General features: G+C 44.7%; 1 protein-coding gene across 10 annotated transcripts in view; it reads left to right on the forward strand.

Annotated features, from left to right (window-relative positions):
• The window catches only part of TRIO (trio Rho guanine nucleotide exchange factor), a 351333-nt gene that overhangs the window by 262473 nt on the left and 61309 nt on the right, over window positions 1–27551 (forward strand). For all 10 annotated transcript variants that reach the window (XM_066243866.1, XM_066243876.1, XM_066243803.1 and 7 more), the window contains one exon: window positions 8024–8267. In XM_066243866.1, coding sequence (XP_066099963.1) covers window positions 8024–8267 — 244 coding nt within the window. The remainder of the gene's footprint in view (window positions 1–8023; window positions 8268–27551) is intronic.

Genomic DNA, 27551 nt, shown 5'->3' on the forward strand with positions numbered 1-27551 from the left:
TCAGGGCAGGAGTGAAGGTGAGCCCTGGTTCCTTGCTCAGCCCTCTCTCCTCTGGCCAGAGGTGCCAGAAACAACAGGGCATCTTTGCTCAGAGGAGGCGCTCAAGCTGCTGCTGGTCTTGCCAGGGCTCTCCGGACCTCCCAGGGCTGCATGTAGGGTTTTGCCCCATGTAGGCATGAAATTGAGTCATTTAATTCTGAAGTTGTTCTACAGGATCCATAGTTTTACTCTCCTCGGACAGAATACTGCGGACATCAGTTAGCCTTCTCCCTGAGAGCATAACAGGGAATGGCAGGTCCTTGATAACATCGTTTCCTTCAACATAGTTTAGTTACAACTTGGGTAAGATGTAGTAGGAGCCTAACCCTCATTTATCCCAGTTAGCCTATGATAAAATTGGTTTCATTATGTCTTGTTTCACTTAAAGTCACAGAACCTATCAGCGATTTAAGTGATGGTTACTGTAGTTGCAGAATATTTCACATCAAATAGCAGATGGTTAAAAACAAGGAGGCATTCACCAGCCAGACCTCGGGCTCTGCTGCTCAGCAGCTGGTGGCCTTAGGCAAGTCATCTCTGTGCCTCAGTTTCTTCATCTATAAATGGGGATAATATTACCTCATAGGACTGTGAGTGCTAAAAATGTATAATGAGTTTAGAATTGTGCCTAGTACCATACTGTGCCCTGAATAAATCCTAGCCATTGCTGTGTCTTCATTTTGGAAATAGCTTCCTCCTCCCTCACTCGTGGATTGTTGGTGTTCAGTCCTAGCTGATGCAGGTTACTGTCTATAGCAGGCTCTCTTTCCTCTTATCATATTTGGGCACTCTGGATGGCAGTGGATGTAGAAGCTAATTTTGTTCTTTAGGAGCTAGAAACTGCTCTGCGGATAAATTGCTCAGCCTTAGCACCTGCACTTCCTCATTTTGGTGCCTCAACAGCAAAATACTGGCCACGTATTGAATGAGTAGGCAGTCATTGAAAGAGTGGTTAACCATTGAAACAAATCTTTGGTTCAAACATTTTTCAAGCATCTTGGCCAGGAAGCTCAGTTGAATAGAACATTGTTGCGATACACCAAGGTTGCAGGTGTGATCCCCGGATCAGGGCACATACGAGAATTGACCAATAAATGCATAAATTAGTAGAACAAGTTGATATGTCTCTCTCCCTCTCTTCTCTCTCTCCCTCATTCTCTCTCTCCTCTCCTTTTCTCTTTCTCTCTAAAAATCAATTTAAAATTAAAAAAAATTTATAAGATAAATAATTCTATGGGTTCTACTTATTTTAAAAATACCATTTTTCAAGCTACTCATCTTTGATCCTACCAAATCAGGCCCATCGCAGTCACATGCATGTAAAGTGACTTCATGCCATTCACAAGGTAGTCATATTCGTTTGTAAATGCTGGTGGATCGCCCAGGGCCAGGCCAGGCCAGGCCAGGTGCTCCTGCACAGGAATGAACAGGGACAAACCCCTCCGCCCTGACAGACAGCTGGGCGTAATGGATTGCACCTGCAGCTTGTTTTCTCCTTTTGCTAATCTTTGTTTTCTGTTTTTCTGAGTGGCTGTGGCTTTTTGTAATTTTTAGCCAGTTTTTAAGTGCTCTCATAAAACCACAAAATGAGTGTAGTCTTTGATAATTATAGTTAGTCAGAAAAACAAAATCACCTGTGATTAAATAGAATGCCTCAGTTCTAAGAAAAAGATTTTTTTTGTTTATATATATGGATATATATAAATAAAGGTGGGGTAGAAATGGAACAGAAATATATAAAAATACTGGCACACTGAAAAGTGCTTTTTAATGTAAATTTACACCGCTGATCAGAGTTCCATTGAGGATGGTGACACAGTTTTGACTCAGACTTGAGGCAAGTGGTGTATTCTAGCTCAGTGGTCCCCAACCTTTTTTGGGCCATGGTCCGGTTTAATGTCAGAAAATATTTTCACAGACCGGCCTTTAGGGTGGGACGGATAAATGTATCACGTGACCGAGACAAGCGTCAAGAGTGAGTCTTAGATGGATGTAACAGAGGGAATGTGGTCATTTTTTAAAAATAAAACATTGTTCAGACTTAAATATAAATAAAACGGAAATAATGTAAGTTTATTTATTCTTTCTCTGCGGACCAGTACCAAACGGCCCATGGACTGGACCAGTCCGCGGCCTAGGGGTTGGGGACCACTGCTCTAGCTGTTCTTCCTCATTGTAAGGGGCCCAGTCAGCTGGTATAACTGGCTCTCAAATCTTAATTTTTCAGACTGGTGTCTCTTTGTTACAGACAGAAAGAGACATTTCAAGTTAACTTTTCTGGATAGAAGATTGCCATGTTCATTCAGGACATGCAATAAATGGATATCCTTGGGTTACACTGTCCTGAGAAGTTTTTGGTTTTCCAGGCCCTGGTTATGTACAGGGATGCACATGGCTTTCAACTGTGTCCGTCTCCCCAGCCTTCATTCCCTCTTCTGCAGAAGGGTCCGCAGTACCTGTATGCACATTCTGGTGTTTCCCACCCCCGTCTGCTCAGAGAGGGGCAAACAGTCCCCATCAGCCTCTGGGAGCTCTAGGAGCCCTAGGATCCGGTGCATAATGGCTGTACTCCCTCTCTGATTGGCTGAACTTTCTACATTTAAAGTTTGCCTTTCTACTTGTACTTTTAAAATTAAACTTCCTTACATCTCATTTTCCTTCCTACCTCATGTGTATCACACAAAGAAGCCTTCCAAGAATTATCTTCATGTAAGAAAACCAATGTGTGATCACCTCGGCAAAGAGTCGAGGATCAGTGTCCCTGAATGCCATACTCACTGATTATTTTCTGGATAAAATGTTGGGTATGGTAAGTTGCTGCTTATGAAACTGTTTTTTGTCGTGGATTTTTTTATTTTTGGGGGGGTGGTAAAAAACATAAAATCTATCTTAACTATACTGCTCACAAAAATTAAAGGATATTTTCAAAATGAATATAAGCTTTAAAATATCCCCTCATTTTTGTGAGCTGTATATTTTACAGGTCTCACAGATTTCTTTATGTACCTCCAGTGTGTGAGAGATTATCCAAATGGTCCTCTTTGGATCTCAGCGACAGATTTTGGGGAACACTTCTGTGAACTTGGCCTCAGGTTGGGTGAGCACAGGGGCTGCTGCTGGGGAGCCCAAGCCTCCGTGAAGCTGCCCACCGTCGCTCGGGCAGGGGAAGCCCCTGGGGTGTAACTCATTTCCATGGAATATTGTCCTGGCTCCTGATGGCTGCCTTTCCCTTGTAACCCTTGCCAGCAATGGAGCTGTGCTTCCTAATCCCCTCAACCAGGCGATCGTTCTTTGGTCTGCTCTGTGGGAAACCGCCACGAAACTGCAAGGCCCTTCTGGGAGGTTTCTGAATGAACCCTATTGGGCTGTAAGATGTGACTGTTCACAAGAGTTTATACACTTTGTCCTTTAGGGGAAATGGCTTTTGTTAGACCACATTCCCTCTATCCTTTTGAATTGCTCTCAGAAAATTGGCCAGACACCCACCTGCAACCCATCGTGGGTCCTTGAAGTAGAATCACTTGCAGAGTGGACTGCGTCATCTGCCAGGCAGGTCATAAAGAGCTCTCTCTTCCTCTGGCAAAACTGGCCCGGGAACCCTCTGGGAGCTTGGCCTTTCCAGCCAGGTGTTTGCTGTTGTCTCTCAAATACTATATCTTCTTGTAATGTAAAGCTGCCTCATTATAGTGCACCACGAAGGCGGTGCTCCAAGGACTGATGGGGTGAGAAACCCCTCCATGGGCCTGTTTTAGTTATTGCCGTTACCTGTGTTCAGGCAAAGCAGTGATATCACTTGGTTTCTCCAGGAAACATAAAGTAAAACTCTGTTTTGTGTGCTGATTGTTGAAGGTTCGCATGCCTGTGAGCAGAGATGGATATGTCATTCTTTTGGGTGAAACTCGGCAATCTGTTTATTTTCAGTCATTCTGGAGCAGATCAGGCAAAGGGACCCTGGTTTGATTCTGCGGATAGTCTATGCATCTGAGTCATGGGTGTTCCCCTTGGCAGGCAGCCCTTATAAAGGGACACTGGTGGTCTAGAGGAGGCATTGGTGGTATCCATGGTTTACGCTCTGATTAAGGCCATTTTACTAGCATGCTTTTTAGGCACCGCATTTATTTTGTAAAAGTGAAAAGCAGAGTTTTTTCAAGATCTGTCTTCTGGTGTGTTTTTCATAGGAGTTAATGTGAGTTGTGGAAATGGAGATTTTCATATCTTGCTATCCTAAACTAAATGCAGGTATGCGGTCGAGAGCCCATGATAGGTGTCCATAAAATACACAGACATAAGATAACTGAACACATTCACAAGGCCTGCTTGGAAAGACAAAGTGAATTTTAAACTAGATAAATGGAGTGGTCACTTAACATAGTAATGAAATTGGGCCACGGAGGGTAGAATGTCATTGAAAGCAAATAGGACTTCAATCATACTTAACAATGTATAATATAGATCATTATCTGAACTTTGTCTAATAGGAGTTTAATTCCTCTTAAATGCAGTAACTGTTTGCATTGTTTCCTCAAAATAGTTATTATAATACTTTTATACAAAAAAAAAAGTTTTTTAAATTTGCGAACCTGGTTGTAAAGAGAGGTTTTATAATAAGTTTAAGATGTTCAGATGCGAACACTGAGACAGAAACCCACAGATGTTTTTTCTCTGGACTGGAAAACATCCATTTAATCCTCTCCTTAAAGATCTGTGCAGGAGATTGTTGTGGGAAAAGTCAATCGATTCTTGAGGGTACAGCCAAGAAAATACACACACACACACATTTTTTTTTTTAATGATAACTTTAGCACTGTTTGAAAATAGTCTTCTGGTCCCAGATTTTGTTAATAAGTTCTCTAAAGCCTTTGAAAAAGAATTTTAACAAAGTATGCAATTCTTTGTCAGAACAGGCTTGACTTTTATTTCTCATGCTCTGTCAAGTGCACAGATGTTTCCAATAGTTTTTGATTACTCTGTAAGGGGCTAAAGAAACCAGCGCCAGAAATAGGGTCTAGCTTAATTCTTCTTGAGCAGCCCCCTTCTCCCTTCCCACCCTTCCCCCACTGACAGAATGCACCATGTGGCTTTGAGCAGTCTCAAAACTTAATAAAATTTGAGAATGAAACCAGCCAAGGGCTGGTGATAAGATGGTGTGTCTTGAAGTTGTGTTTCCCAGGGCTGGGGGTGGACAAGTGTCAAGGCAGCATGGAGGGCTTGCGCTGAGGGGCTCTGGGCAGGGCCGACCGCCACGTGCCCACACGCACAGGTAGACAGGACAGGGTCCACAGGAAGCACAGGTCCTGCAGGGCCTCGACAGGCCAGACTCAGTATCAGGGTTTGTTCCCTGCTCACACTTGCCCTGGAACAAGACACAGTCCTCCTTTTCATTATAGGGCTTAACCACTTTCATTTCATGGAGTTTTAGGAGGAAAACGCTTTTCCAGGCTGGGCCTCTGCCTTTCACCATCTAACATTATCATCTCTGGTTGTTCATAGAGAAATGTGTTAAGATTTGCATGGTTTGCCCACTGAGTGATTTGTAAAATTTAGAATGGGATTAAACATTTGTGAAAAATTACCTTTGTGGCCAGGCAAAGACTATTCGTTTTATGGAAGAGTTTGTTTCATTTTGGTATCTGTGGTTGTCCAGTAGACATGTGTTTTTTATTCTAAATATCTAAACTTTCTCTTAAAAGACAGGCTGTTAAACCAGGAGGGTAATGGACAGTGTAAGACGGGACAGAGGGCTGGCCATGCAGTCTTTGGTGTGGCCAGGCAGCCCAAGGACACTGCGGGCTGTGAGCCTGAGCAGGAGGCTCAGTTCCAGGGTTCTGCGCGTGGCCTGGGCCTGGGTGGCCTCCCTGGACCAAGAACGTCCCCCAGCAGGAGGCCTCGGCTTTCCTTCCTCCCACGTGCTGCAACCCAGCTGTCTGCTCCTCTGTCCTGTGTCTTGTCTGTGCTGATGTCCTTCAGAAAGACCAGGCATGTCTCAGGTTAAACACAGGCAGAGTTAGCTCCTGAAGTCACAGTGGAAGAACCCATGATTCATTTTGGTTTTGCAAATGCAGTGCCTCGTTTTTCTTTAGAGCAAGTCTATCTTGCCTTTTTCACTTGAGCAAATGTTTGACTATTTGCTGAATACAGAGCACTGTACAAGGTTAGCTTTTAGAGACAACGCTCTCCAACAACTTCCTTACACAAACCCTGGGCCAGCTCAGCTGTGGTGAGACGGGCCCTGTCTCTCCCACCACGGACAGGGCATGGAAAGTTTGCAAGCGAGGGACACAAACCAGCTTCCCAGTGCTGAAGGCAGGCACACACACACAATCGAGACACAGCTCATTTCAGAATTGAGACATAACTTATTAAAAATGTGAGGGATAGTGGATGCAGTGTTACTGAGACTCAAGGGGAGCTCTAAGCAGAAGGGATAGCATGGACACAGTGCACGTAGGACCCACCACAAAAGGAGGGCACCGTCCCTGGGCCGGGGAGCACATGAGGAGAAGCAGCTAACCATGCTGGCAAAGTGGGCTGGGACCCAGTTGCAGGAATCCTGTGCTGAGAAACTTGTGTCTGAGGTTCTTGAATAATAGGATGGCATATTTGAACAGGAGGCTCCACACTTTAAAATGGGAACTGGCGATTGTGCTGAGGTGGCCTAGATGGCAAGGCTAGAGCCCATCGAGGAGCCCTTCAAGGAGGCCGCCCAGGAGGCCGCTGCGGATATCCAAATGGGTGTCTGGCATGAGCGTGCTAGGAAGGAAGCAACCGGAGTCTATATGGTGGCATCCGGAGAGTGGAAGAATGTGAGGTATCTTAGCTTGGGTGACTGATGGTGAGACCATTACCCAAAAGAGAACTCTGGAAAGAAGCAGACTGGGGCCAGGGGTGGGGGGAGACTCAGTGTTTGGAGGGAGAGGAAAACAGCAGGTGGGGGTACCTGCACAGGAATCATCAGCACAGAGAAGGGTGGTTCAGGAACCCGTAAGGTGGAATAGTGACAGAGGCATGGACCTCCTAGGCTGCCTGCACTGAAGGGCCAGAGGGGACAGTCCAAAGATGGGAGCTGGTCACAGATAGGAGGGACATGACTGAGCATATATATACATGAGTTGTCTCCAAGGGACGTACAGCCTAAGGGCAAGACGGGCACAGGTCGTAGGAGGTAGGTGATCATGGAAAGGCTGTGTACCTGCTTAGCGTGTGAAGTCGTGGTGGTGTTGCATCTTTATGGAGTTTGCAGAGGGCCTACAGGTTAGTGGAGTTTTGATAGAAAATGGGGGTGAGCTTAGTGAGTGGAGAGAAGGGAAAGGATTTTCAGACCAGACATTACGTGGGTAATGGGAAATAAGCCAGTGTCCACAGAGCACATGGAAGCGTTCAGGAGGAAGAGAGCGTGGAAAGGGGATGGGGACAGGTGGCAGAGGGTCAAGAATACTCAGTAAGGAGCATCCTGAAGGGTATTGGGAAGAGAGAGGCGTGCTCTGCCTTGTGTTTGCGGTCTTGAGCCCTGGTGCCTTTTGGTCTCCCTGCCGTGTGTACAAGAGCCCGCAGACTGACAGGCAGCGTGGAGTGCTCAGACACCAGTCTGGGGCCAGAACTATTATCCTGTGCTACCATCCCCACCATAGCCTCCAAACACAGTTTTTGTCAGTTTGCCCTAAGTTAAAAAATGAGTGTATAGCGCTTACTGAGGATGTCTCAGGCACAAGAAGATTTGGATGCTCATGTGAGAAATCATATCAGGTTCTTACGGTGAAACACTCAGAAAAACATAATCATACATTAGAATGCGACAAAGCAAGTAACTACCACATGATTCCAAGGAAGGATTAAAGGACAGTGAAACTGGATAAGTGTCCCCCAGATGGTCTCACTGTGATGACCCAACTGCGAAACGGAAAGTAGAGTTCCTGGCCCAGGTCACAGCCTCACCACGTAAGTCCAGTGTTCCAGGCTCGCTGACGTGTCCCCTCTCCCTCCCCAGCTCTCTGGCGGCTGCGAGCTGACTGTGGTCATCCATGACTTCACGGCCTGCAACAGCACTGAGCTGACCATCCGCCGTGGCCAGACCGTGGAGGTGTTGGAGCGGCCCCACGATAAGCCTGACTGGTGCCTGGTGCGGACCACCGACCGGTCCCCCGCGGCAGAAGGCCTGGTCCCCTGTGGCTCGCTGTGCATCGCCCATTCGAGAAGCAGCATGGAAATGGAGGGTATCTTCAACCACAAAGGTAGGAGCCAGGGGCTGGGGGCTGGGGGCAGGGGCCTGGGAGAGGGACACTAGTGCTTGTCCCGCTTCTTTCCCCTTGGAGCAGGTATGCCCCCTTGTCTCTTGTAGGCCATTGTCACTGTGTCACTCTGGGCCATTTAATCGTTCAGGAGCTGAGGTGGAAATGGGGATTTCACCTGTTACTCAGAAATAATGAGTGATTGCCTCATTTCCCACGGCAATGTAATAAGAAACCAGTTTAGAGAAGGACCAGGGGGCCAGGGGGCCATTCTTTTTGGGCCAGTGTCACTTATAAATGGAGAACACAGAGAAGGCACTGTCTAGATGATGTTGAAAACAACATCTTATCAGGTTAGCCCGGTGTGGGTTCTTTATTTTGTTGGTGTGAAACCCCAGAAATTCAAGCCTGCAGGCCCTGAGAGTTGAACCATGCCATCTCTATAGCTTTACAAGTGTCTCAGGACACCCGCAGCCCAGGCTCCCTGCACGCGAGGGTGTGGAGCTGGGCCCAGAGCCTAGTGTCCGGCAGCGCTGGGTCTCAGGGCACTGCGGCCATGACTGTGACGAGGGACGGGGCCTCGGAAAGGACTGCTTTTAAACAGAAATAACGGCATTTGAACAAAATAGCATTTGACATTCTTCAGTGACTCCTTTATTTCTTTTGTTTAATTTTCTCTTTCAATGATGGTTGACGTACAGGAGTACCTGGTATTAGTTCCAGGTGTGCCTGCGGTGGGTGACTCCTCTAGGTAAGGTAACTGCAGCAGGACTACTTTTCCATGTGGGTCTAGATGGGTCAGAAGTGGGCATCTGAGGACAGTGTGAGTCTTTCTCCTGCGTGTCCCGCAGGGAAGCCACTGAACAGGGGTGGCTGTGGGGATGTCCTTGAGTGAGGTGACCTATTCGCAGGTGTAGAGTTCACACTGGATTTCAAAACCAAGTCTGAAAAAAGAATGTATGATTATTTTATGTCCATTACATGTTGAAATAATAATATATTTCATATGGCGGGTTAAAGACAATGTATTATTAACATTAATTTCACTTGTTTCTTTATACTTTTAAATTACAGCTACTAGAAAATTTTAAACTATATATGAACTTGCACTGTATTTCTGTTGGACTGTGCTAGTTGAGTCTTTCATCCTAGTGAAAAGCTAATTTGAGACTTCAAGCCCTTTTTAAGAAACGTTGGTCTGGCTTCTGCCACGGTGCAGATCGGATAGGGTTTATACTCTGCACCACATATGTCACCATCTTCATTTTCTCACAGTATTGGCAGATGGCCAGTTTTCTGGATTTGGAGGTAATGCATTTTCTTTCCTTCCTGAGAGAAGATTCCTGTAGTCTGCCATACTCCAGTCTTTGCCTGTTAATTTTGGGACACTTCCGTTGCTCCCTCCATTTGTCCTGTGTGCCCTGTTTACACTCATCAGGACCCATCCTGGAGTCATCCTCTGTTTGGAGGTTCATTCATGGCCTTGAGCTAAACCTAGCTGCTCAGGACACATTACTGATGGGCTCACCTCCTTAGTTATAGGCCTAATCATGTTCTGGGTCCCTTGGGGCCTAAATAGGGCCCTATTGTTACTTCAGCAAGACACTATCAGAATTCACAGAATTCAGCTATTATTTCTTCAGGGATCCAAAGAAAAAGAGAATTTTCAGAGTTTGTCCCCAAGCCAAGGTGTCCACTTTCATTTTTGGCAAAGTTGTCTGTGAGTTTGGAGGAGCATTGGACTTCCCCTAATGTGACATTCGAGGTTAAGTTCAGATCTGTGCTGGGCTGCCCACTAGCCCACTGCCAGAGTGTTTCCAGGGTTGCGTAATATATTTAAATCCTTCAGTTTAAGTTGACAATAAAGTCCAGCCTTTTTTTTCTACAGCTATTCTGTTAAGTGGAGGAGGCCTGGTGAACTTAGCATGCTACAAATAACCCTGTTCTGGAAGGTTTCTTTTTATATGTGCCTTCCCCGTGGTGTGTTCTTTACTTCCTGGGGTTTGCAATTGCAGGCCAGCCAAGAGGAAAGAACTAGGTATCCATCACCCTTGACTTGGGCCTGAAAACTTCTTATAGAGGTGTGTTTTTGTTTTGTTTTGTTTTATTGTTTTTTAAGTTCAGGTGGCATTTTGTTCCCTGAACCCTTTTTCTCGGATATTCTGTGACATTCAAGAAAAGTCACTTGCTGCTTGCCCCTCACAAACTTACTGACACTATCTTTCCAAGAAGGTGTTTCTCTGTTGAGTACAACCTCTTAGGAACTAACAGCGGTCAGACAGGGACTCACATCTTATTTATGCTCTCCTTCTTTCCCCTGTGATTTTTCCTGTAATTCAAGGGAATGGAAGAGTATCTGTTCCCTTGCAATACTTGGACATAAACAGTTGATTTGGGGGAAAGGAAATCCTCCTTAGGGCTCTTTGACCAGCCTCTGCCAGAGCCTCTGATCATGGTCAAGTCCAGGAAAGCAGGCAGCAGTGCCCAGGGTCCTCATCTAGGGAAAGAGGCCTTCGTTAAATAGTCCAGACAACAAGGATCAAGGATCTAGGGATGAAGTCCAAAAGAAGACGCAGAGACTGTAGGAGCAAGAGGCCACTGCCACAGGTACGCAGGAGATCTTGATTTGCTCCTGCTCGGCCCAGGACCTGTCTCCCTGCTCTTGTGGGGAAGGGAGTTCGTGCGTCATGATGTCATAGCCTTGTGTGTGCCAGGCTGCTGGTGCTTGTGCTCACTTGCGTCTGCTTACCCATGTCTCAGTTTGAGCCCCTTTTTATTTGGAGAGCTGCACGGGGCTTGGCGGGTACTGCAGGAAGGAGTTAAGTATGGGCCCTGCTTGCCCTTGCAGAACCGGGTGCCCATCACCCTGTGGGTCTCCTCTGTGTCAGACAAGCAAGGGTCTTGCCTTTCTCACGCTTCAGAAGTCATGTACAGTAAGGAACTGTCATATGTATTTGTCTCTAGTCGCTTGCTGTTAATCCCTAAAGATAGTTTCTTAAATGTGTTTGATTCTGACCTTCCAGGCAGGGCAAAGTTATTTCTAGTTCCAGAATTTCTTCAGCCTTATTACTTCAGTATTTTCTTAAAACTCCCCAATCCAAACAACTTAAATTTCCACAAATTTTAAATATAAAAAACATGGCTTTTTAGGTCAAATGTCTATTTCTTTGGTTGTGAATAAGGTATTTAAGAATTACAATGTGACTTGAATACAAATACCTACGCCCTGGGAGCGAGGCCCAGGCCCCTCCGTGGTTTTTGTAGCACGGTTCACTTTGGAAGTCTGTTGCCGTGAGAACATGTGGAATTATGAGCTCCATGGGGTTTTTTTGGTGGGTTTTTTTTTTTGTTTTGTTTTGTTTTACATATTCTATATCCCTGGGTGATGTTGGGAGGGGATAAAAATAGAACTTATTTTAAATGAACAAGAAATGAAATTATATAGTTCATTATTCAAGAAGTAATTCTCGTGTCTGAAGCTAGACTCCAGTGTGAACGTGATTCCATTGGAAACCACTTTCCATCACGTGGAAAGGTCAGTTTGGGGGGCGGTGCTGCAGGGACAGTGGGCGCAGGCAGCAGGCATGGTGTCCTCTCGCCTCACTCCGCTGCCAGGCTCCCTAGTCACGGCGTCTGAGTCATGTGTCAGACACCAAGCACACTCAAATAGAATAAAGATTTGGCAAATCTTTGTGCTCATCCAGTCTTATTTGTGTTTGTGGTTTATACCAGTGTTTAACTGCCAGTCTGCAGACCAGTCTGCCAGAAATTTCGTGCCAGTTCATGAAGAGTTAACCACTCTGATGTTGTATGAAGATTATAGACTCAGTGATCTTAGTCGAATTCACTTATGCTCAGGGTGATTTCTGCCTTAGTGGTCCCAAAATAATTCTCATATTTTCACTGGTCCTCAAGTGTAATAAGGTTGAGAACCATGAGTTTATACCATCAGCCATTTCATCAGAATCTCTGAGGTTGGGGTCTAGACATGGAGATTTTGCATCTGTGCCCCAGTGAGTCTGACCTGCATCTGATCGAGAGGCTCTGGCCTCCCCAAGCCCCTGTGGATGAGGCACTCGTCGGCTCCTGGAACAGGTCCCACGTAATTATCTTTAATCACTTAGTAAATCCGAGGGATTTTCCTTACCTACCATCTTTACTTGTATAACTTGTCACATTTCTCTATTTACTTGGTCTTGGACACCAAAGGTAAACTGGAATATCAGAAATATTTGTGTTTTCAATGAGACCAATTTAAAACAGCACCTTTTTTATGCTCTCCTAGACTGAGTAATTCAGCTTTTCTCTTTCACACCCAAAACTACCATATGGGATAGTGTTTGAATTTAGCTCCATGGTTCCAGTAATAGCCCCAAAAGCATGCCTACAGCAGTGCAGGGACTCTTGATGGCAGCAGTGCCCAGAGTTGGTGGCGATAGGGGTGGACGATACTCAGTGGATTGTCTGCATCAGTAACCTGGGCAAAGGAGCATGACATACTTTCTGCAGGGCGCGTGTCTGAAGTGCATAGACATAGTCTTTAGACTGCACATGCTATTTTTAAGGCTAAGACTGGGTCCATCATTAGTCTTCAGGTGATCCTTCCATTGGGCTCGCACCCAGGTTATCGCATCTGAAAGACCACCTGTGACTGTGTCGCGACATGCCTGTCACTTCTATTCCATCATCACCTGGACTGGCACGGTTGAGTTGACTTTGGAAAGTCCCTTTCCACCACCACTGGATTGTTTTTGCTAAAATGTGGCTTTAAGAACAGACTTTTGAGTAGCAAGAGTGACATTTATGACTGGAGCTTTCAGAAGAGGCCGTGTGTTGAAACTCGCAAGGTATGTTCTTCATGTTAGAAGAACCTGTGTTCTGATTCCATCTCTTTCTTTGGTGACATTGCAACTCTGGGCCTGAGATAGTGAGGTAGTTGACATTGTCTAAGCTTCTCAACAGCTCTGACGTTGTGTGTGTGTGTGTGTGTGTGTGTGTGTGTGTGTGTGTGTGTGTGAAAGAGAGAGAGAGAGAGAGATAGGGACAGACAGGAAGGGAGAGATGAGAAGCATCAATTCTTCGTTGGGGCACCTTAGTTGTTCATTGATTGCTTCCTTATATGTACCTTGACTGAGGGGCTACAGCAGAGCAAGTGACCCCTTGCTCAAACCAGAGACCTTGGGCTCAAGCTGGTGAACCTTGCTCAAACCAGATGAGCCCACGCTCAAGCCAGTGACCTCAGAGTTTTGAACCTGGGTCCTCCGCGTCCCAGTCCAATGCTCTATCCACTGCGCCACTGCCTGGTCAGGCTCTGATGTTCTAAATTTACATTTCTTCTGAGACCACTCTGGGTAAGGCCAATTCCAAACCTCCCCCTGTTCCTTCTGAGAGCCCTGCAGTTTTCAACTGGTGTTCCACAAGAGGTACACTGGTGTGCTGCAAGAATTTTTAAAACGTGCAGTACCTGACTATTTAGTCTGGGGCACTGACCTGTTTTCTTTTAGATTGTCTAATAAAAAAAATGACAGCAGCCAACACAACAATAGTCATCAGTCTGAATGAATCAAAATTATATCTATTTTTTGTCTGATCAGTAAAAAAATATAATAATATATTTTGGTGTGTCATAGAATTTTAGTAATTAGTTTACTAAAGGTTGAAAATTGTTGTCTTAACCTATAGTGAGATGACAGGTGGTCTTTTTACTAGTTCTTTGATGTATTTAGAAGATACGTACTTAAAAATCTTACTCTCTGAAAGTGCTTCATAAAGTCTTTTCTCCTTTGAATAGTGAATAACTCAATACTTGCATTTAATTTCAAAGACATTTAAAAGCATGACTTTTTTTTGCTCTGAATTCTTTACAAGAAAAACAAGGGGACAACAACATGAGAAATAAAACCTTTTGCTTGTTGGCCACTTGGGGCTTTAACTCAGCCCATACGTTTACTGAAAACCGCATACCCAAGTCCGACTCCGTGCTGCCCGGGTCACCCCTGCACCTGCAGGAAATGGGTGCCAGTCAAGTTAGTTCTCCCTCTCCACCAGACTGGCTGCATTCACAACAGAGAAAACCCAGGAATTATCTTTCATTGATGCAGTGATATGTGATTGTTACCATAAAAGGAATCTTTTAATTCAACTTAAAATTTAAAAAGAGATATATTCATGAGAAACTACCTGAAATGTGAAGTTTTCTCTGGGCTGCCTCCTTGCCTCTCTCTAAACTCTTTGCCAAGGTTTTTCTATCCATCCTTCTCTGTCCACATGAATATTTGACTCACTTGACTGTTTTACTGTCGCAGTCCTACCACGACAAGTATATACTGGGGGCCCAAATGGGAAAAGGTATGGAATTGAAATAAATGTCACATAGGGACTTAAAAATATAAATATATATATATATACACACACACACACACACACACACACATACACACACACACACAGGGGTTCAGGAGGACGCCAAGGTGAACAGTCTCTACTATTCTTCAGTTGTAACCTCCCTGCTCCCAAAAGCTCATCCGCCTTTATTCATGGAAAAAACATGGTCCATTAGCAATTCAATTAAGTTTCCAAGGCAACTCAAAGACAACCCACACCGTACCATTCAAATCCAACTTTACACTAATAAGAAACTAGCTTCCAGCTTCTGCTGGAGAACATGGATGAGAATCAGGTGTAGCTCTTTGTTAACTAGGCAGGTGAGGTGGGGGTTAGTGGGCCCAGCACCTCTGTCCAGATTGCAAAAATACCCTGTTTATTTATTCGGTCGACAACATTTTACCACCTTCTTTAAACAAAGTAGTATTTAAATTTCCCTCCTGCCACCTCTCTGAAGTGGAAATGGCCCCATTTATTCATCCAGAAAATGGCCAGCACACTTGAGGCTCTCTTTACTGCCCTCTACATTTTTTCCTAATTGTGGTAAAATATATAAAACATGAAATTTACTATTCTAAGCATTTTTAAATATACAGGTGGCACTTAGTACATCCCCTTTGCTGTGCTCCCATCATCCACAGCACTCTTCCCAAATGTACCTCTGTCCCCACCGAACACTAAGTCCTCGTTCCCCTCCCCCCACCCCTAGCAGCCACCCCTCTACTTTCTGTGTCTGTGAGCTCGCGTACTCTAGGTACATCATGTGAGTATTCTAGGTACCTCGTGATAGTAGAATGTACAGATCCCACTGTATGTATAGACCCCGTTTTGTTTGTCCACTGATCTGGTGATGGACATTGGAGTTGCTCCCACCTTCTGGCCACTGTGAATAATGCTTCTATGAACAGGGCTGTATAAATACCTCAAGTCCCTGCTTTCAGTGTTTTGGGAAGTATTCCTAGAAGTGGAATTGCTGGAAAACTCTATTTTTAATGTTTTGAGCATGTGCACATTTTGTTACTACTATATTATCTAAATAATATATTTGAAACATTTCTCTTCTCTTCAGTGCCACCATTGCTCTTGCCTATCAGGGCTCCCAGCCTCACTTCTCACCCTCTCTTACTGTGACCAAAACACAAATCCAATTACACAGCCCCTGCTTGAGTTTCTTCAGTGATTTGTTGTTGGTCATAGAATAAAATTCCAGTTTCCTAACAAGTCCTATAAGGCCTGTCCCTCACCTGTGTGCATGCAGGTACACACATGCACACAGACATGTGTACCCCTTGCTGTGCTACATCTAGTAATGGAGGTTTTTTCCTCAGTCCCCCCCCCCACTGGACATTCTCTGTCCCTTCTCACTAAATAAATGAAAAATGAAAAATTCTAAAGGAAAAAAAATAAATTTATCCAGTGAGTCTCTGGTGGAGAGGAGTAATGGAATAAATCTTGGTGCAGATAATGAGTATTTCAACCCAAAGGCTAACATCAGGGTAACCTGAGAAGGACTATCTCAGTGAGCTGAGCTCCAGGGACCACTGAAGACCCACATGGGAACTCTCTGAAATTAAAGCATATATTTTTTGTGTGTGTATAACAGAGACCGAGAGAGAGACAGATAGGGACAGACAGACAGGAAGGGAGAGAGATGAGAAACATCAATTCTTCGTTGCGGTTCCTTAGTTGTTCATTGATTACTTTCTCATATGTGCCTTGACGGGGGTGGGGGGGTGGGGGGGGGGCTCCAGCAGACCGAGAGACCCCTTGCTCAAGCCAGCAACCTTGGGCTGAAGCCAGTGTCCTTGAGCTTCCAGCTATGACCTTTGGGTTTAAGCCAGCAACCATGATGTCATGTCTCTGATCCCACACTCAAGCCAGCGACCTTGGGGTCTCGAACCTGGGTCCTCTGCATCCCAGTTTAACACTATCCACTGCGCCACCGCCTGGTCAGGTGAAATTAAAGCATATTTTAATAGGAGTGATGGGTGCAGATATAATGCAGACTTATAAATGTGATGAAATGAAAATAGCGTAGGTTTAAACAACTGGAGTGCTGGGGGACAGAGACCCTCTGCAGCCCACACTGAGAGAATGGAAGGGGCCCCAGCGGGAGCTCTGAGTGAGGTGATGGGGGCTCCTCGGCTGGAAGATTGTTTCAGTGAGATACTGGTGGGCAGATGAGTGCAGTTCAGTGTAATCCATTTTGCCAAGTTCTGGTCTGTTTCACTTTAAAGAATACATGCTTTATATAGCTGCATTTCCAGGGTCAATACTTTTTATACCAATGGTTACTCCTCAGAATTATACTTGTCATTTCTTACAATGAATTAAAGTGTTCAGATCCCGTGCGTGGAGGTTATAAACTCCACATATGTTCTTGGGTGACCACTGGCACAACCACTACAGAGTATAGAATGAGGACGGGGTTCCCTTGTGAGCCCAGTCATCCTCCATCCCTGTTGCCCTCCCTTGCCCTACTCTCAGCGTCTAGGCCCTGTGAGGTCGTGCTCTGCTTGTTTGCCGGTGGCTGTGCACAACCCTCTGCCTGGCTTTGGAGTTGGCCGGGTGGTGGAAAGGAAGGACTCAGTGGTTACCAGGTGTGTCCTCTCCCAGGAACCCAGGCCAGGCCTTGCCACCTGTGTCACCAGCCTGTTCCCTTCGTCAGGGTTCGGCTGGTCTCCTGCTCCGGGGCTACTTCAAAGCTGTTTTCTCCATAGAGTACAAGCAGTTCCTAAGACTAGTGCCTTGTTCAAACCACCTTCTAAGTTATCGGGACAGCAACAGCCCAGGACAGGCCAGAGACAGAGGGCCGGCCTCTCCTTTGAGAGGAAGCCTGGCCTCTACTCAGGGCTGTGGCCTCATCCTGTGCTCCTCACTCCCCCCACCACCACCCAGAAAGCAGCAGCTCTGCAGAGTCTGAGCTGCTTCTCTGTCTCCGTCAGAAACCTGTGTGACCGAAATGGAGCTTCCTGGCCCGGGGCCTTGTGTGTCTCCCCAGAGTATATTGGGGATGACTCTAAGTTTGTTCACCACAAACATCATCTTCCCCAAATCATGATCTACTCTGCCCCAGAGATGACTTCTCTCACCTGTTACAACTAGTAGTAACTTTTAAGTGACCCAGTTTTCAAAAAATGTGGGCCATGAAAAAGACTTTACTTATGTGACAAACTTAGTTGACTATATTGTGGTTCTGGTGTATTTAGAAATTTGCTTAACATCATATTGTCCCTTCCTAATCAGAAAACACATCCAGGCACATCCATGCATAGACATTTCAAACCTGTATGTGCCCACATGTTCTTTAAAAATACATATAATAGGCCTGACCAGGTGGTGGCACAGTGGATAGAGTGTCGGTCTGGGATGCAGAGGACCCAGGTTCAAGACCCCGAGGTTGCCAGCTTGAGCACGGGCTCATCTGGCTTGAGCAAAAAAAAGCTCACCGATTGGACCCAAGGTCGCTGGCTCGAGCAAGGGGTTACTCGGTCTGCTGAAGGCCCACGGTCATGGCACATATGAGAAAGCAATCAATGAACAACTAAGGGGTCACAACAAAAAACTAATGATTGATGCTTCTCATCTCGCTCCATTCCTGTCTGTCCCTATCTATCCCTCTCTCTGTCCCTGTAAAAAAATAAATAAATAAATAAATAAAAAATAAAAATAAAAATACATATAATAGAAGATCTATATACTTTTTTTCATTGGCTCAGAAAAGAGAAGTTTTTCATCTGCTGGAACAGCTGCTAATGCAAATCCTTGTGGGAATCAACCCTGAGAAACATGGAGTTACACCGAGAACAAAGATGTTGTCCCTCCCGAGCACTACGTATCCCAGGCTGGGTGATCTGCCCGAGACCTGTGATTAAGGGTCGTTTTCCGTGCAGCGTGTAATTAAGGAGCTGCACAAGTGGGCCATCACTCGGCTGAAAGCTTCGTGCTGGAGGTATTTTCCCATTCCAACTTTACATTAAAGTGTTTATTAAAACAGGAAAAAACTATGAGCAGGTATTGACACTATCCATATTAGATGATCACAAAATTATATATACAGCAAAGTCATAAACAGTGAGAAAACTGCCTTCCCACACTTGGCTTGAAATGGCCGTGACTAGGTGTTTAGAAAGAGCTATAATCAGAGAAGACATCACCGAGTATAACAGGATGACTCATGGCTGGGCAAGTCTGGCCACAGGTATAGGACAGGGTGTCCACTTCCTACCTCTCCATGGACTCTACTTTTTAACTGCCTCCTTTCTGACATTTTGATTTACCAGACTTGGCTATTTACTAGACAAACTGGAGCTTCACTTTTAAATTTATTCACTCTCATTTAGTGTCTGCAGAACCTGTGAAAAATTACAAAGAGGATGCATTTGATAAGGGAGTGTCTAAAAGTACAGGGTGCTCATTTATATTAAGTATTTTGAAAACAAATCAGTGCCGTGCGTGGAGGGAACCAGTAGCCTGTCAGTCCGGGACAGTCTGCGCTGGCTTGGGCATTAGTGGCCTGTGGCGACAACCCTGGGCAGCCACCGGAGAGGTGCGTTCCAGCAAACCCAGGTGCACTTCAGCTGCTGCCTCTGTTCCCTCCGCCTCTCAGAGAAGCACGAGGTGATGGTGTGCTTATTTTGTGTTCCCAGAGCAAACTTTCCCATAAAGAGCTGGAATTTTTATTTGACCGGAGAACCTGGTAGCTGAACTGAAAAGGCGGTGAGAAGGGAAAATGCCTTCTTATGCATTCTGGCTAATTCAGAGGCAGGAAGTTTTGAATAGCGTGCCCTGATCAAACCTTTGGGTCCTATTCTCAGGAAAAGATACACAGGTACAAAACTTCTGCATACAATTTCAGTGACTTCTAAAAAATAGAAAAAAATTTTTCAAAAGTTACTTTTAGACATTTTACATGGTTCAGAAATAAAACCATGAGAGGGAATAAGATGAAATGACATTTCCACCATCCAATTTGCCATGTGTAGTTAACTATTTTTATTCATGTCTAACTTCTGTTTCCAGGCTTTGTTAGGCAAATACAAATGTATTCATTCCTCCCTCCATTTCTTATATAAAAGGTAGTGAATCTTGCCCCAGATTTTTATTAGCTTTTTTTTTTTTTTTCGCTTGACCATACCTTTTACAAAGGACTCCATACCAGCACAGAGACCTGTGTCCTTCTGTTTTATGGATGGGCAGGATTTCACGTGGGCACATGGCATAAATTATTCACTGTGGGTCTAAATAACAACATAGTGGTTCTCCAGGCCTACATACTTCCCATTCAGGTATATCTATAAAACAAAATGTGAGAAATGGGATTGATGCAATTAAGGGTAAACACATTTATGGAAAACAAACATTTGGAGAAAAATCACTCATCATAAATTACATCAGAAAAATTTTAGTAAACATGTTTGAGCTGTGAAATGTGTTCAACTCCATCCTTTCCCTGCCCGCCCCTTTTCAAAACCTCTTGAATTCTCTAATTTCCTTTTACCCACCTTGGGGGAAAAAACTGTCCCTTTTGAGTAAGGCTACTCTTCATAATTATTCATATAAATTTAAACCATGAGTTTCTGTGACTCCTTCGAGGTGAGATTTTGGTGCCCGTTTTCCTACAGAACTCTGTATAGCAGCATGCAGTAAAAGGTTAGAGAGTGTCTCACCAATTTCTGTATTTTTATTATACATAGATTCAAAACGCTGCAAAGTTTGCCACTAAATGTGATGATTTCCCAAGAACTGGTAACTTCCCTCCGTGTCTACCATAAAAACAGCTTCTTGTGTGCCGCTGTCTTTGCCTGCTGTCCCTGTACAGCTGCTTATGAGTCAAACCACCCATACCATCACCATGAGAAACACATTCATGAGACTGTGCTGTCTGTGGTTTTTATAATGGGCCTTTAAGTCTCCATAGAATCGGAGTACTTTCTGAAGGATTCGTTTTCTTCTCATAACATTTCACAATGAATGTTTAAAAATATGATTTTGCAAACCCTCCCCAATCTCACTTCCTTCTTTACTGACCCTATTGAAGGGTTTTGGAGGGGACCAGAAAGGTGGGTGGAGGGCTAGAGGTCCCTCAGTGGGGTAAAGGAGGCTGACATTTGAACTCTCACCCCACAGCCAGCTTTGTGTAGAAGGGTCCAGGCTCCCCTTTCTGGTATCCCGTGTGGGTCAGAGCGGCTGCGCTGGAGCCTTCTGAGCCGCCTCAGTGCCTGAGCTGTAGGCACATTCTAGTGGGTCGGACCAGCAGCAGCAGGAATACTTTGGACAGTGTGGTCATTCCATAAGGCTGACTGTTCAAGGGGGTTATCATTTTCCCAAAACCTTTCTAGCCAAGCACAAGACAGGGGCCCAGAGCGTTTTATTATTTGAAGGGCCCTTTCAAACATTTGAGAGGACAATAAACAGGCTCACTCGCCTTGAGCGCCTGGCAAGGCAGCTCTGGAATTCCGTAGTATTTTTCATTGTAAGCTAGCCCTTTGTGTTCAACTCCATCCTTTCCCTGCCCCACCCCTTTTCCAGAGCCTGTACAGCTTTAAATTTACTGCAAGGAATGAATATATTCAAGTTCTTTTTTTAGTGGCTGATTAGTTTCCTACTGTCTCAAAAATAATTAGACCGTTTCAGTCCTGGATTATGGAACAGACTGTTATCAGGGAGGGGAAAGGGGTGTGTTAGCGTGGGCTGCCGTGATGAACACCAAAGCCTGCATGGCATCAGCATCAGAAATTTATTTTTCCCCAGTTCTGGAAGCTAGAAGTCCAAGATTAAGGTGTCAGCAGGGTTGGTTTCTTCTGAGGCCTCTCTCCTTGGCTTGCAGGCAGCAACCTTCTTGCTCTGTGTCCTCATGTGGCCTTTTGTCTATGTGCACATACCTAGTGTCTCTTTGAATTTTCTGTTCCTATAATGACACAGTCATATTAGATGAGACCTCCCCCCCCCCACAGCTTTCTTTTAGCTTAATCACCTCTTTGAGGACCATATATAGTTACATTCTGACATCCTAGGCATTAGGATTGCAGTGTACAAATTGTAGGGGTACACAGTCCGCCTGTAACAAGGGAACTATGGGAGCCTTAGAAAATTAATACCAATAACAGACAGGGTGTGCAGAGGGCTTGCAGAGAGCCAGGCACTGTGCTGCTTTTCTGTATATTTTAATCCTCAGAGTACCTCCATGGTAGACTAATCTATATCACTACCATTTCATGATGGGAAGTGGAGGCAGAGAAATAAACTTGACCAAGCCAAGTAGGTGATGGAGGATGGGATTTTAAAAGCGGCCATCAGATTCTGGGGCTCAAGGTCTTAACCACTGTACATCCTGCTCCCCATACAAGCTGGAAGGAGCCCTGGGTGCAGGGATCACGCTGTTGCCGCAAGAGAAACTCAGTTGCTCAGGCCCATCATTTGTGGAATAGCTGACTCCTGAAGCCAATCTCCAAAGTCCACTACACACAAGACTGCTTTCTACTAACGTGTGCATCCCTGAGAGGCCACGGCTCCTCCAGCAATTCCCTGCTCTGTGAGGGATCCTTTTTCAGTTTTCTGATTTGAATTACATGATAATTCCGATAGCCTTCCACCTCCAAAAGAAGTCATCTCAATGGAAATCTGGTTTTTTCGCTGTTGTGGGCCACTTCTCTCTTTCCTCCCCTAGTTCAGGCCAGGATTTAAGTCACAGTGGGCTTGTTGTGAGTCAATGAATGGATGAACCAATCCCAAAAGTAAAAGCAATGTTTTTTAATCTATTTGCATTCTGGAGCAGAAGTATTTTGCTCCACAACCCATATCCTCTTCCCCCTCCCCGCCCCTGTCCCAAAAATAATCAAAATCAGCTGCGTGGTCACCCCGCACTTCCTTGAAAGACCTGGGGAACGAGGCTTCCTGTCAAGTATTCTGCTCCCCTGACCCCTACCTGAGTGATACATGGCTGACATCACTCCGTCCCTGAAGTAGAACAGAATTGGGACATCTCAAGCACTTTCTGGCTCTCGTTGGCAGTGACATTGCTCTAATTTTTTGAACACTGTTCTTTTTCATTATTTATTTTTTTTTTAGCAAACAGATTTGTGAGGTTTCCATCTCACATTGACATTCAGCAAGTAGTCCACAGTGCTGATCCGAACAATGTCACAAAGCGATTTAAAGTGCAATGTAAAAAAGGCGCATTTGAATGTTTGTTCTGTTAAAGAAAGATAAAAACTCGCATCATCTCTTGTGAAAAGATAGTAAGTAAAGCAATGAAAAGGAGCCTGTCGGGGTTTTGGCACCCGATGAAGTGGTTGAATGCCCAATAAAGGTGCTTTTGTGGATTGGCTCCCGTGGTGGGAAGCAGCAGGAAATAATGTGCTGAATGGGGCCCTGAGAATCAGGGTTTAGTCATCCAGCCCCTTCCCTCCAGCGCGGGAGGTGTTATCTGTGGGGTAAGGAACTGCACAAAACGTCCTCTAATAAACAGGCGCATCTTTGTGCGTGGAACCTGAGAAAGTGAGCCCGCTGGTGCAGCTGTGCTGAGGCCAGCGCTGTGGACACACGAGCAGAGAGGAAACGCAGGGAAGAAAACCAGGCCTGGGAGGCTGGACAGAAACCACCTGGAGTCTGTGTTAGTGCAGCCCCACGGCTCCCAAGTCCCCACCCCCAACCGCAGAGCTGCTTTTCCTGTGAGTAACTGGGGCGTCAGGACTGGCTTGAAGATAGACCACTGATAAGTTCAACTAAGTATTTCTGACTTTTAGAGAAAGTTACAAATACTACGGTATCTCTCACAGTTAGATCATTTGAGTTTTGATCTTAAAATGTAGCTGATACTGTTTTACATGTATATGTTGTTTGTTTTTTTAAACATTTTGGGGACCTTTTCATCCTAACATTTAAGTGTCTGATTATTAGTGTTTGTTTCTGCTTCAAAAAGTGCTATAATCTTAATAGGAAGACTTGAGAGCCTTTGGCTCATCTGATTTGAATAGCTTTCTTTTAAGTATATTTTTACTCCTGATTTTAAAAGTATCATTTGTATATAGACCTGTTTTACTGGATTTTTTTTTTTTGAGACCTTGGCAGAATGACCTTGCCTCATATTACTTTGGACAGGTGAATGACAGGTGATTGAACATCAAAGTTCTAAATTTAACTATTTGTGGCATAATTATCACAAAAGAAGGTTATATGGTGAGGGGGTATTTATTTTGACCAAAAGACTTTCTTTCAACTACTCTAAATAAAAATGCCTTTATTTCCATGAGCATGAGATTGACTGTTATTATTTTGCCTCATAAATGTGCAGACAAATAATGATTTCATAGTCCTTCAGTATGTTTTTTTCAGTAAATCATAGGTCCCCTATTCACAGATATTAATTTGCCTAAGGTATTTCTTTTTCCACAAAATTTTCCCTCTGACTTGGCCTGTTTTTCTCTGACTTTTTTATACTTTAATTTCTTTAACTATTTGCATTTATATAACATAACACTCAATATTTTTATTTATAAAAAATCCTTATTTTGAAATAACCTTTGACATACAGAAAAGTTGCAGGAATAGTACTGGGAATTCCTCCGCCCCGGCACCTATCTCCCCAGTGTTACAGGTCACGTGACTGGTTTGTGATCAGCACCAGGAAGCCACCCTGGTGCAGTGCTGTGAACAAGCCAGACCTTATTTTGGATTTTGCTTTAGTGTCTGTTTTGTCTTAGGATCTAATCCAGGGCCCATGTTGTATTTTGCTTTTTTTTTCAATCTGTCATAATTCTAACATCTCTTTTTCTTTTAATGACCTTGACATTTTGAGGTATTTCTGGTCCTTTACTTTTGTAAGATGTCCCCTAATTCGGGTTTATCTGATACTTCTCCCGATTAAATGGAATTTAAGCATTTGGGGGGGAGTATCACAAATATGATGTGACTTTTCTCAGCATCATTATCATGGGGCATGGGAGGGTCCTGACATGTCTCATTGCTGATGGTGGTGACCTCATTCACCTGGTTAAAGATCACCTGGTCTATGGCATTTTCCTGCTGTCTAGTTACTGTTTTTCTCTTTGTAATTAGTAAGTGCCCTGTGGGAGATACCTTGAAATGGAGATACACTGTTTCTTATCTCCCCTTTACCTGCTCATCTTAGCATGCAGCATGGTCTTACCTGCAACAGTTACTACTGTGGTGTTTGCCTGCTGGTGATTCTCAGTTTTCCTCATTTCTTTTAAATCAATAAACTGGAATTATGTAGGAAAGAGTGGTTCCTCTGTTTCATTTATTTATTCAGTTATTTGCATGAGGGTGGAGTCATGGGTGTTTCTTGTGCTCTATGGATCACAATCCCCATTATTTATTTTGTTGCTCAAGCTGCTCCAGCTTTGGCCATCAGGTGCTCCTTCAGGTTGACCTCTATGTACTTTGGACGCACACCCATAATTTTTGGAACACTTCCTTTCTGGAAATACAAGATGTTCCTGGCTATCTTGTGTTCTCTTTGCCACAGTCCTGGATCAACCATTTCTCCAGGCAGCCCTGGTTCCTTTTATTGGAGAATAGTATTAAAAACTAAAAGCTGGGTGCTAGATGTGCTCATTGCTACATGGTGCCATGACTTGCGGGTCTTTGCAGCAAACATGTATGTGTACACACACATCTGTATTCATAGTCTAGCTCCCCCTTCTGTCTCTCTGTATGTCTGCGTATATATAAAGACACGAGTTCATATCACACTGAAACCTCTGACTTCAATCCGACAATATCATAGCTCTCTACCTTTTTTCCTTATAACCTTTTTTCATACAATGAGATAACTGCATCTCATTATTCAAAAAATACTTATTTATTTAATCCTAGTCTATAAGCCCACTTTTTACCTCTTTGGAAATTGATTTTCTTTTTCTACCTAAAATGATTTTAACAGATTCAGCTGCACCTGTTCTCACTGCTAACCTGTACCCCTGTGAAAAACAAGCTCACAGTTCTTTTATCATTGATTTTACAGGGTACAATCAAAATACTGTTTTCAAAGCCACTTAGGCAACGAGTTCTTTTCTCCCTAGTGTGGGCATGGTTTTCCCAGGTTCAGTTGTTACGGTGTTTACCTTCCATTTTGAGCACGCACACCCCAAATCCTAGTTGATTTTAATTGCTTATTTGGGGGGGGTATGTGAAACATGGCCATGGTTCCAAGAGTCAACATTCAATTTTCTTAAATAAATATCTTTTATTATTTTTTCTTTCCAGCACTGCTTACCTTTGGTCCTCACAGACAGACATTGCGTAAGGTTCCTGCAAGCACAGTCTTCAGCAGGGGTTCTTCTGTTTTCCTTTTGACAATATTAAATCCATGTCCAGCCATCCAATGAAAATATCAAAAACATAAAAATACTGAAAGACAGCCTGACCAGGCAGTGGCACAGTGGATAGGGCATTGGAATGGGACGTGGAGGACCTAGGTTTGAAACCTCGAGGTTGCCTGCTTGAGCACGGGCTCATCCGGCTTGAGAAAGGGGTCACTGGTTTGAGCATGGGATCCTAGACATGACCCTATGGTCACTGGCTTGAGCAAGGGGTCACTCACTCTGCAGTAGCCCCCTGGTCAAGGCACATATGAGAAAGCATTCAATGAATGACTAAAATGCTGTAGCGAAGAATTGGTGCTTCTCATCTCTCTCCATTCTTATCTGTCTGTCCCTATCTGTCCCTTTCTCTGACTCTGTCTCTGTCAAAAAAAAAATACTGAAAAACAGAATTTCTTGTGGTCCTTCACAAACTCTACCTTTTAATTTCTATATTGCATATCTCCTATTCTGCCAAGTTCCTGAAATGTTTTGTCCTTAGCCCACCAGTTTAGTCAGTTTCTGTATCTTTCATTGCACAGCTCACCTCTATCTAGATTGGTCTCGCTTTTCCATGCTTTTCCAAGGCCCAGGCATTTAAATCTCAGACTGTTGTCATTGTTTCCTGACCACCTGTCCTACTTGATAATGTTCTCACACTGCAGACACACTCGTTCTGTTCATTCCTCAGCTTCTCAGTCACTTCTGATCTTCTTTCTGGTTGTGGCACATTATCACTTCCCTTAAAACTTCGTCCTGGCCCTGGCCGGTTGGCTCAGTGGTAGAGCGTTGGCCTGCCGTGCAGAAGTCCCATGTTCAATTCCCAGCCAGGGCACACAGAAGAAACGCCCATCTGCTTCTCCACCCCTACCCCCCTCCTTCCTCTCTGTCTCTCTCTTCCCCTCCTGCAGTGAGGCTCCATTGGAGCAAAGATGGCCCGGACGCTGGGGATGGCTCCTTGGCCTCTGCCCCAGGCGCTAGAGTGGCTCTAGTCGCGGCAGAGCGACGCCCCGGAGGGGCAGAGCATCGCCCCCTGGTGGGCAGAGCGTCGCCCCTGGTGGGCGTGCCGGGTGGATCCCAGTCGGGCGCATGCGGGAGTCTGACTGTCTCTCCCTGTTTCCAGCTTCAGAAAAATACAAAAAAAACCCAAAAAACACTTCATCCTGTTAACTGAAGTCGCTAGACTCAGTTCTCACCTTCCCCTTGGGTTCCCACCATGATTTCATTCCTATCATCTGCCGAGGTCACTCTTGGGTCTTTCTCGCTTGAACTGGGGTCAGACTCTTAGAGCAGATTCCGGGTCATACCACCAGGAGAAGTTGCCCCACGTGTGGGGACTTGCTCCGTTTTCCTGTTTGCCTCAGCTCCTTTCCCATCCCTTTCACTCATGTCAGCACTCTGTTGGTTCCAAGGTCCTCAGTGCGATGGGTTAGATGTCACTCCTTGCAGGTCGGGATCATGTGGTACCTTTACTTGATGCACTTTGTCATTGCTTGCTTTATAAAGTGCCATCTTACGTAGTAAACACTCTGTAACCTTCATGAACAGAAAGAAGGGGCTGAGAAAAGCTCCCCTCCTT

This window comes from Saccopteryx bilineata, chromosome 1 (genome assembly GCF_036850765.1).
Source record: "Saccopteryx bilineata isolate mSacBil1 chromosome 1, mSacBil1_pri_phased_curated, whole genome shotgun sequence".
In the NCBI taxonomy this organism is placed as follows: Eukaryota; Metazoa; Chordata; class Mammalia; order Chiroptera; family Emballonuridae; genus Saccopteryx; species Saccopteryx bilineata.